Source organism: Chrysemys picta, chromosome 8 (assembly GCF_011386835.1).
Source record: "Chrysemys picta bellii isolate R12L10 chromosome 8, ASM1138683v2, whole genome shotgun sequence".
Taxonomy (NCBI): Eukaryota; Metazoa; Chordata; order Testudines; family Emydidae; genus Chrysemys; species Chrysemys picta.
The window spans coordinates 10,935,248-10,946,634 of NC_088798.1; the positions used below are offsets into that span (position 1 = coordinate 10,935,248).

The following is an 11,387-nucleotide window of genomic DNA, read 5'->3' on the forward strand; positions in this document are numbered from 1 at the left end:
CTGTGTAAGAGTTTTGTGCAAAGACTATGTTGTAGGAGGTAAGCTCTTTGGGGCAGCGATCCTCTTTTTGTTATGAGTACATACAGCATGTGGCATAAAAGGACCGTGATGTGCCATGAGAATACAAATAATAAGGTTTAAATTGTTACACTACATGTTTAGTCAAGAAAACTACCAGAAAGCTACTTTAAATAAATTCACAGAAAAATGTTTTCCAAGGCTACTATCTAGACAGTTCAATTGCACCCACTTAGTGCTTACTAAGTCAACATGATGTTAAGAACATACTTATGTTCTGTGACACCTTAGCATTCTATGGCTGTTCACAGCAACCATGCTGCATTGGAATGTTGTCATTTATAAATATATAAGATTTTGAAATTACAATCCCTCCTGAAGACTAAAATCTGCACATAGTTTGTTAATGTACACAACCATCTACAGTGTACACTATTCTTCTGAGCACAACCCACATCAGTGGGAGTGTTACCAAGAACAACTAGATCTTACAAGAGTAAGGAGAAGATGGCATTGAGATAGCTAGCCTGGGGACACAGATTGGAAATTGCTTAGTTAGCTGATTCCTAAGTATGGTCTGTGGATGACTGCTGGTCCATGCAACACTTGCTGGCGTTTTACATATAGCTGGCTGGTCACATGTTTTCCAAACTGGTTCTTTCTGCTAAATTTTAAGACAGTTAAAAACACATTAAATATTTTACTAATATTACTTTTCCACATCAGTAGTTGCTGTATTTACCACAGAGATGTAGTCTGACCACAAACAAAAGGGAAAGCAGTCTTCACAATAGCAAGTGGCAGGGCCGCCCAGAGGATTCAGGGGGCCTGGGGCAAAGCAATTTCAGGGGCCCCTCCCATTAAAAAAAGTTGCAATACTATAGAATACTATATTCTCGTGGGGGCCCCTGTGGGGCCCGGGGCAAATTGCCCCACTTGCTCCCCCCCGCCTCTGGGCGGCCCTGGCAAGTGGCTCATGAACCATTTCTATTAAAAGCCACACTTTGAAACAGTTTGAAAACTCCTGAACTAAGAGCTAACTCAGAAAGAAATGAACTCTGAAGCATGTATTACATTCTGAAGCTGAAGGAGACTTAAATACGGAGGGTTCACAAGAGTGGCTGCTGGAAGTATCTAGACTGAAAAGAAGCCATCAGTCAAAGCACCTTCTGAAGACTTTTGCAGAACAAAAATAGCAAAGCAATCAGGTAAAAGGCAAGAGTGTGTGTCTTCTTGATGCTTACAGGGAAGTTTCCTTAAATTTGGAAGTAGTTGATTTTTGTCTGCACTTTTAAAATAGCATTACTAATAGGCCTCTAGGTAAGATAGCATGATATCTTGAAGATTTCTGTTTTAATATTTTCTAATTTCACAAAATAGCCTGATATTGACACACAATCAGTTAAAATGTGGCTCTAAATAAATTTAAAATATTGCATAATCACTTTTAAACAACATAGAAAAGAAATTTAGTTAAATGCTATTCATCTGACCTTTATTCTCCAAGTAACAAAGGGTCTATTCACAGTACATTCTTTGTAACTGTGCTTGATGATTTTCTGTATGTAACTGAGAAGATATGCAAAGCAGAAATACTTCAGAGCCCATTTCAGACTGTTAACAATTTCTCGAAGAAACCTGAATGAAATAGTGTGCTTTAATACTTACTAAAGTCATCAGACTTGTGCTCCACTGTTCTTTGATTTGAAACTGTCTTACCAGAGTCACCAGTCTGATCCGTGCTTGTTTTTGACATATGAACTCCTGGTGGATTTTCCAATACCAATTTCCCTCTTTGTGTAGCTGGTAAGGTTTCTATACTGATTCCATTCCCAGAAATATGGGAGCTTGGAGAGTTTTCTCCTGTCTGCTGAACTTTTGTCTGTTTCAGGTTTTCTACTGTTGCTGGTAAATTAGATATTTTTTTTGCTTTGCCATGACTTCGATCCTGAAGGTTTGACCCCACATCTTTAGATCCAGGAATGCAACTATTTACTTTACATGATTTATTTTCTCCTGATTTTTCAGAACAAACATCATTTTGTTTACTCTTTTTGCTACTGCTCCCACTTGGAGAACTTCTCCCAACATCTTTTACAGATTTATCATTTCTATTGTGTTTATAATTCTGATTGTTTATAACTCTGACTGCTTTGCCTTCTTCACAGACAACACGGGTAGATTTTCTTGGGTCATGATTTCCATTTTTTGAGCTCTTGGCCTCTTCCATTATAGTGAAGACCTGCTTCTTCTGTCACTTGAGACTGCTTGAAACGCAATTCTCCAGTAATATAATGTTGATTAAAATCCACTGTTTGGGCACGGGAAATTGGCTGATTGTCTGCTGGGGAAAAATAATAGTAAGCATTTAAAAATATGACAGGAACATTATCAAAACTCTAAGAAAATATGTATTAAACAGACCTCCCTCTAAGGAATAAGAAAATGTATTGAATTGAATTATGATGAAAGAAAGAAGCACTTTCCAAAAATAGTTTTCAACAATAAAATTTATATTATTCTTAAAGTAAAATAAAGAAAGACTCAAGAGTATTTTCCTAATAGGGAAAGGAAGAGACAAAACAGCAGCAAGAAAACTCTCACACAGTTTTAAACTGTCACCAGGTCTGTTTTCTCTCTTTTCTACATTGTGGTGGTGGTGTTATATATTGAATATCTGTCATCAGATAACATCTCCTCTTCTTTTGGCTTTAGAAAAGCAGTAAGAATTAAGGAAAACTATAACTACAGTGAGGAAAATAAGTTAATTGAAATATTAAAAACACACAGACAAAATTACTCTAATAAAATGTATGACTAAAATCAGCCTCTGAGGAAAGCTAATTCAGTTCTATCAATTCAAGAAAAATATTTTTTTTCTAGCACTCAAATTGTTAAGAAGCATGGATTTGGCCCTCTATTTACTGTAGCGCCTGTATGCACAGAACCTTTGGTAATAAGCTTTTGGATATAAATTACTCAGACAAAATGTCATGACAAATATATTAATTTATATAATATGTTGCTTCCTCAACCACTAGAGTTGTCTAAATAGTCTACCTACCCTCAGATTAGCTAAACCCCTTTGAACCCTGATTCCTTGAGGAGGGCATCATCAGCACTCAATTCTGGGGTACAGGACTTATTTGTTTGACCAGGTTTTCAATTTAATTTAACAGTAAATGGGAAGACTGATAAGCAGTAGGATTCCGTTTGTTTGTAACTGATTGTTTGTGTTAATGTGAAGCAAAGAGATGGATTTGTGATAAGCACTAATACAAATGTCTACATAATTTTGGTACGATAAGTATTATAAAGTGCTGAGAATTGAGTGATCCATAATATGCAGGCAAAAGGACAATTAAATATGTAACTCCAGCAATATGTGAATCTGAAATGTAAAGCTGACACTTTACCTACTATGTTACACGTTGTGGGTAGCAACCAGGGGAATTTATGGGTGCTTACTTAACCATCAAAAGAAGTACCCATATTGTTCTATGGGGAAAAAAATATAAGACTGACTAAATCAGGGGTGGCCAGCCTGTGGCTCCGGAGCCACATGCAGCTCTTCAGAAGTTAATATGCGGCTCCTTGCATAGGCGCCAACTCTGGGGCTGGAGCTGCAGGTGCCAACTTTCCAACGTGCCGAGGGGTGCTCACTGCTCAACCCCTGGCTCTGCCACAGGCCCTGCCCCTCACTCCACCCCTTCCCACGCCCTCACCTCACCCTACCATGCCCTCGCTCCTCCCCTTCCCCCCCAGAACCTCCTGCACGCCGGAGGTGTTGGGAGGGATGGGGATGTGCTGATCAGCGGGGCTGCGGGTGGGTGGGAGGTGCTGGGAGCGGGGGTGGGGCGGATGAAGGGCTGCTGACGTATTTCTGTGGCTCTTTGGCAATGTACACTGGTAAATTCTGGCTCCTTCTCAGGCTCAGTTTGGCCACCCCTGGACTAAATGGTATTTAAGTTCAAACCACTAGATTTTACTACATTGTAATTCATGCAAAACTTCATTAAAAAATTACAATGGAAGGAACAATCAGGTTAAAACTACATATTTGTAAAAACCAGATTTCCTTATATGTGTTATAAAACCTCAGATTATCTACACTGAACATATAAAAGGCTAATGTACTATTAATCACTTATGATATTTTACTTTCAGCATTTCTCTCAGCTTGAAAATAGACTAAACATTTTCACTTTCTGACTCATTAATTTGTATTTTTTGGCTAGCAAGCACTTCAGGAGAAGGTTTAAATTCCATACTAGAAACTGTTGGAAACCATGTATTTATATGACTGGTTTTATAAAACCTTACCTTAAAAAAAAAAATCAACACACACTACCACACTGTATTTTGGGCCTACATCTATAAGGCATATACAGTAGTTTTAATTTACTGTGTATTTTGCCTCTTCAAGAGCAAAGGGAAGAATAATAATTGTCCAATATTTCAGCTATAACTTTCTCCATAAACAGAATGCATACTATCACTGTTTTCAATTGGTTATGTTAGAGCATATAGATTTTTTAAAAAATAAAATAAAAATAAAGTCAAAAATTGGTCTTGTCAAGTTAAGTTTCAATAGTCATCAACTTCAGTTTTACATAAAGCCATACAAAATGAACATAGAAATGACCTACAGATTATCAAATTCATTCCAATGCACAGGCAGAAAAGATTCTTTCAAATATACTGAACTGATATTACAACTACCAGCTATTAAAGTTTTATTACACTTCACTCTAACTCTAGCTCTTGGCCCAATGGCCAAAAAACCAAGACAGTAAATGTGATTCTCACTGGGCTTAGAATTAATACTTTTACATTCCCTCTCTCAAAATCTCTCTCTAGAGTGAGAGATATAAAATACTACACAGATAACTGTAAGCTATACCACCTCACAGGATTTTGTGGCTCTACACTGAATCTCAAGATGTTTGGGTATCATCAGAACCCAGTCACAATTTTCCTATGTTTCATCCATTTCACAGACCTGTCTCCATCATATATAACATATATTACACACCCTCTCTGCTGTCCTTTGGGGTTTAGTTGTTGTAATTTTGAACTCTGTAGGATTTTCTTTGAGATTTAATACTACTGGAAAAAATCCTTCAAGACATCATCAGTCAGCTCTGTGTTGTTAGGGTGTGTTGTGGAATTAGAATACTAGAGTTGACAAAATCAATCTATGTAGAGCTGACTTCAGTTCCTTTTCATAGTATATACAAAACTTCCAGCCACAGTGAGTTTAATGCAATTCCTATTGGCTCTCTCTCCCTTTTGGCTCACCTAATAGAATGGCTGCCTATGAAACACCAGAGTCCCATTTTGAGTCTTGGCTGAGACAATATGCAAGCAGCAAATCCAAACTGGCACTGGGAACCCTGCTAATATGCTAAATCTGTTCTAGTGTTTGACCACCAGTTGGCAGGCACAAAGCACTGCTATAACGACTAGTGAAAATGTTATATCTGTTAAATGGACAATGTCAGGTTAAAAAAATGTTCTATTTTTTAAAATTTCCTATGTTACAAATAAGACTTTAGATTAAAACTCAAATAATTTTAAAAATCTAAACTATTACTATTTATTTTGCATTTTTCTCATCCCGGACCATTAAAATAGACTAATCAGTTTCACTCTTATTTCTAGTCAGTTTCTGACTTTCATGCACCTGAAAAATACTTGAATTTATAGACTTTCTGATAGTGATAAAAGCCATTGAAGTAAAGCTTGCATAGGCTGACTGGAATTAGAACTTGTAAATTATAGTACAACCTGAAAACACATGGACAGTTAACAGTTATTAATATTGGTTACTGCTCGCAACACCAATACCAAAAATCAGAGATGTGAAGTTTAATTTGTATTCTAAACAACATAACTGAAGAGTGCTTATCAATACTGCAACAGCAGGATGGCAACAGCTCTGTGCTTTTACTAAAAATCAAGACTCATTTCTATCAATTGCCTTGCTTCTACATAAATAATAAAAAGTGTTTTTCCAAAATAGTGATGTGGGCTTATCTATCTTTGCTTGACAGATATTGCAATTTGGGTTGTATATTTATCTTTAGAATGGAATAACAAGTCCACCATCATCGTGTGAAACACTCAATTAAAACATAAGTTTGCCTCTTTTTTCTCCTTTGTTCATAAAATTGCTGCTAAAGTAAAAAAAATATAGCAGAAAAAGTTGAAAACAAGATAGCTACTAGCACTAGAGACACTGGCAGTAAGTCTGATCATATCTTAGTAGGCCACTATTTATCAGGTTTTAATTTTTTAATTACTTTAAATCATTATTATTAGTTGTGGGGACTGGATGGCTCAAGGGACTGATAATGGAGTAATTTCACCATTAGGTCACTGCCTCAAATCCAACACAGATAGTGATCAAAAGTCATTATTTTACATTAGCTAAAGGCTATTCAGTGACTAACATGAGTCAGTTTGGTGATCTAGGTCGAGTTCCTCGAAAACATGAGTCCACAGCTAAGTTGCCACTCAAATAGATTTTCTTGCAGTAGTTAGGAAAGAGGACAATAAAATATATCAATATTAAATTATATTAATCAAGATAACCAAATCTAAATTCCTTGGATTTCCTTCAGCTGGATTTTTTTCTGTCACCTTTAAAACACCTCGACGCTCATAGCACAAGAACTTGAATGCTATAATAATGTTACATATTGACACAGAGAATATAATCAAAATTAAGTTAATTACAGCCAAAGTACAGCAGTGTTTTATCTCTGAGACAATTATAAGAGAAAACAAATGGGCAGTCCTTAAGACTTGGGTATTTTCAAGGCTGCAAAAAGGTGAATATTTCAGAGGCCAAATTTAGCCCTGGGCTAAGCAAGTACAACTCCATTGTTGTCAGAGTTCCATTCAATGGTGCCAGGCTTGAATTTGGTCCTTCCTGTACAAATTATTACAGGAATTTCATTTGCTGCACTGCTGCAACACTTACTCAAGAGTACTTAGATTTTCTAACTACAGCGTAAATTGAATAATATAACTTTAAAAAATCATATAAAACAAATTATTTAAAAGATACTTCCTTACATTACTATAATTGACAGACTATATAAAATCTAATTTACTCTTCTCCATTTTTACAATTCATTTGGCTTGCACAATGAAAGAACTAGACATTTTCACTTTTGTTTCTTGACAGCTTGTAAGTTTCACTTCCTGGCTCTCAGCCGTCAGTATTAGCAAATATAGTCTTTAAACTGCAGAGAAATGTTTAATCCAAACAGTATGAAAAGCTCTTTTTATTGATTTATTACATTTCATGGAGACATTTCTAGTATTTTGTAAAATCTTTCACCCCACCCAAAAAAAAAAAAAAGTTAAATTTTGCACTTAAACTACCTTTAACTATCCTTTTAAAACTTTACATTTTGTATCTGATTTTGTTGTACCAACATACTTGGGGAGGGGTTGGGGGGATTAAATGGACTTTGTGCCCAGACTGTATATGGCTTGGTCCACACTTGTGCCTGGGTGCCTATACAAACCATTCAAACTTCTATCATACTTTATGACAACACTCAAAGTATTTCTTATCATACAGTTGAGAGCAGTTAAATCTCCATTCATATAATTAGATCTGGATTAGGTTATGAAACCAAAATTAAGGAGATTTAAAATTCAAAGAGGCACGGTCAGTGGCTACTGGTGACTACAGCTCTTTAGATTTAAGGACCCACCACCAATAAACCCAGGACATAGGTATTTTTTAGTTAATGAATGTAAATGCTGAGGGACAACACATTATAGTACTGTTTCTATGAGAAAGACCAATATTTAAGAACTAACAAGAACCCTACTCCAATCAAACAGGAAGAGCAGAAGGAGAATGTAATGTGCATAATGTGTAAGATTTGTCATTACAACAAATCCAGTAAGAAGTTATGATTTTAACAGTGTTACAACCCTAACTCTGAGGGCAAATAGTTTTGGCAGTATTGTTCCAAGTTCAGACTTTGATAGAAAATATTCCATGCAAAGTTTCAGCATGGATCAAATGCTTTATACCTGCATTATACAGGTGCATATTGGCACTGGCTTGATGTAAATAAAACAATTTTGTTTGATGCCAAATTTAGCAGTTAGACGTGGTACAAGCATTAAGATTGTTTCCTTAAATCTCTAAAGCATACAGGACAGTCATCATTTACAAGATATGCTTACTACAAGTTATTTCTATTTGCAAAGACGCTTTTTCGGAGTTGTCATTCTTCATACTGGGTAAAGAAGAACAAGTCAGAGAGAGAGAGAGAGGGGTGTGGTCTCAGCACAGGACCAACAGCCACGGACTCCTAAATTCTAATTCCTGCATTGATAATTCTCACTGCAGCTGGGCAAGTCACAATCTCTCTCTCAGTTTCACCACCTGTAGAATGAAGCTAAAAATATGTCCCTATCATAGGGGGGTGTTGTGACCATTAGTTACAGTTCATCTTGCTATGGTATTGTGCAGATGGAAAACCACTATGAGCATGATCCAGAGCCCATTAAAATCACTGGACCCACTGACTTTGGATCAGGCCCTGTAAGTGCTAAGTATTATTGTTTTTTCTTTAAATGGAGATATCCCATCTCCTAGAGCTGGAAGGGACCTTGAAAGGTCATTGAGTCTAGCCCCCTGCCTTCACTAGCAGGACCAAGTACTGATTTTGTGCCAGATCCCCAAGTGGCCCCCTCAAGGATTGAACTCACAATGCTGGGTTTAGCAGGCCAATGCTCAAACCACTGAGCTATCCCTCCCCCCCACTGGCATTATTACATTATTATTGTAATAATGCCAGTAAAATATGTATGTATTTTATAAGTTTCAGGAATGCATTCTACCACACCATTTAAACAGGGACAGCACTTTGTCTTCAAAGCACTCCACAAACTATGTATTACTTTAGAATTAACTGTAAGCAGTTGACATGTTTTTGGCATAGGAATCTGTATGGTAGAAAAGCTGTGGCGAGAATACGTTAAAACACTTTGGTATACAGACCGAGCCTTGGCAGTCTGCAAACAAACTATTGATAGCAGTCTCACAAACCAACACGTATTTTAGTAAAGAAATAAATTCTGAAGCTACTTAGCACTGCCAATTTTATATTTTAAAACGTTTTTATAAAAGGCTTTTACCTCAGCCTTGCTTCACAATGGTTGCATTTAGGAATATCAGCTATTATTGTCAGCCTCACTGTAACAGAAAAAGATAGCTGATTTCATAATGGAAATTGATTGAATTTCATCTGCAGACAAAATTAGTTCAAGTATAGGTTTGTTGTAACAACATAGCCAAAGGGGGCTAATTAGAAACAATGTACTGTATATACAATTGCACATGTGTGATTCTGAATAAAAAAACTGGGTTTACTGGGTTTTCTTGCAGGATCATTAAAGTCAAAGGACAGTCTACAATAACTTCATAAATTATAATTTGCGGGGAGGGATAGCTCAGTGGTTTGAGCATTAGCCTACTAAACCCAGGGTTGTGAGTTCAATCCTTGAGAGGGCCACTTAGGGATCTGGGGAAAAATCAGTACTTGGTTCTGCTAGTGAAGGCAGGGGGCTGGACTCAATGACCTTTCCAGCTCTAGGAGATAGGATATCTCCATTTATTTTATTTATAATACTGCAAAGTTCAAGAGAAAATTATTAAATTAAACACAATTTGTGACTATCACCAACTCATAGTTTAGGTTGCATCAGTACATTGACTGGTAATGTGTAAAAAGAAGTATAAATATTGAGTAATACATTAGACTTTGATCCTGCAACTGGGTTCATATGAGCCAGTGGCATGATCAGGACTTTAATTTGTGTGTGGTTAGTAATTTATGCTAAACTCTTCTACAGTTCATTCAGTGGGACAGGGACAATGATAATAGAGAAACTTTGAAATTTAGAAAAGAATACCAAAGACCAATACTCCAATACCTAGAAAACATTAGGATCTACTCACAGCTGTACACGTTTTTCCACTGGCTTATAAAAAGAACACCGTGACTACAAAAAGCAAAATTATTATTCTACAGGCAGAGCCACAACAGAGTAGAGGAAGTCCAGCTCATAAGAGGCAATGGCTGGAGGTGTTTTGCTTTCAAGGGGTGTTGGAGGGAAATGTGCTCATTGGCAAATTGTGCCCCCACTCCCCCTTTTGAAACTCTTCCCAAAACAGATCTCCATGCACTCTTCTCTGCATCAGTAGAACAAGTCTACCATGGCCTTGTCCCCTGACTATCCAGATATCCCTTGTGAGTAATTCAGTACTGCAGGCACCTTCCTTCCATGTGTTTGTTTACAGAAAGCATGGCTGGTTCCTATGGAAGTCTTGGAGGTATACCATGTGGAGAAAGGGACTCCCTGTTCCCACTCCTCCTACCTGCACAGGGCAGCCATAATTTCACCCAAAAAAATCACCTTTAAAGGGGGACTTGCATACTGTGGTAGGTTTGGCAGAACTATTACATAAAAAGCAATTACTTTGCAGGAGGTGGAATTGCTGATATGTTTGGATAAGAGCTCTCTTCCTCCAAACTTAGCTTCTTCTGGCAGATGCTGCAATTAAGTCATACGTCTGTGGCTGAGTGGGTCACCCCTCATCATGGAAATAATGTTATAACCATTTAGGGCTGGATTATCAAAAGCACCCATGTGAGTTACGAGCACAAGTCTCACTGAAAATCAGAAATATTATGACTTCTCAGTAGATTCAAACAGAAGGGAGGAATCCTGGATCTAATGCATATTGTCCAGGAAACCAAATCAGCAGGAAGTAGTGAGAGATAGCACATGCAAGGTTATTAAATCCCTGTTTAAATATAATTTAATATTGTACCTCATATCACAGTCCCTCTCTAATGAGTAACTCAATATATCAGAAAATAAGTCTACAACTGCCTGTTTTGCTTTATCTTCAGTGTTTACTGCTACTTTTTGAGACATCTTTAAAAGAAGGTTCAAAGTAACCTGACATTTGCAGCCAATTGACAAATCCTCTACGTATGGCAAAAGCATGTATTTATTCAGCTGCATTTGTACCTATTTTAAGCCAACATAAGGGCAGGATAAGAGTAGCTAAAGTGATCCCTGTGTACAGTTTGCAAGCAATATTGGGATCTTGTAGGATGGATGACTATATACTCTAGGAAAGAAAGATCCCTTCCACTCCATTACCCCCAAAACTTTAGTACATGATTTAGAAACAGCTAATATGGTTCTTACAACCTTACAAGTAGCACCGGAGTGCAGTAACTGTCACTAAAATTCCTAGGATATTAGAGAATACAAGGGGAAATCCTAAACTGATTAAAATACAATGCAACTGGCTAAAC

General features: G+C 37.1%; 1 protein-coding gene across 8 annotated transcripts in view; it reads right to left on the bottom strand.

Moving 5' to 3' along the window:
- TUT4 (terminal uridylyl transferase 4) overlaps positions 1-11,387 on the bottom strand; it is a 74,110-nt gene that overhangs the window by 60,997 nt on the left and 1,726 nt on the right. For 3 of the 8 annotated variants that reach the window (XM_042851423.2, XM_042851422.2, XM_005284815.5), the window contains exon 2: positions 1,687-2,362. In XM_042851423.2, coding sequence (XP_042707357.2) covers positions 1,687-2,248 — 562 coding nt within the window. In that variant the 5' untranslated portion in view covers positions 2,249-2,362. Of the gene's footprint in view, positions 1-1,686; positions 2,363-8,235; positions 8,289-9,192; positions 9,251-11,387 lie in introns of all 8 variants that reach the window. The other 5 variants (XM_065553835.1, XM_065553839.1, XM_065553838.1 and 2 more) reach the window with 5 other exon arrangements.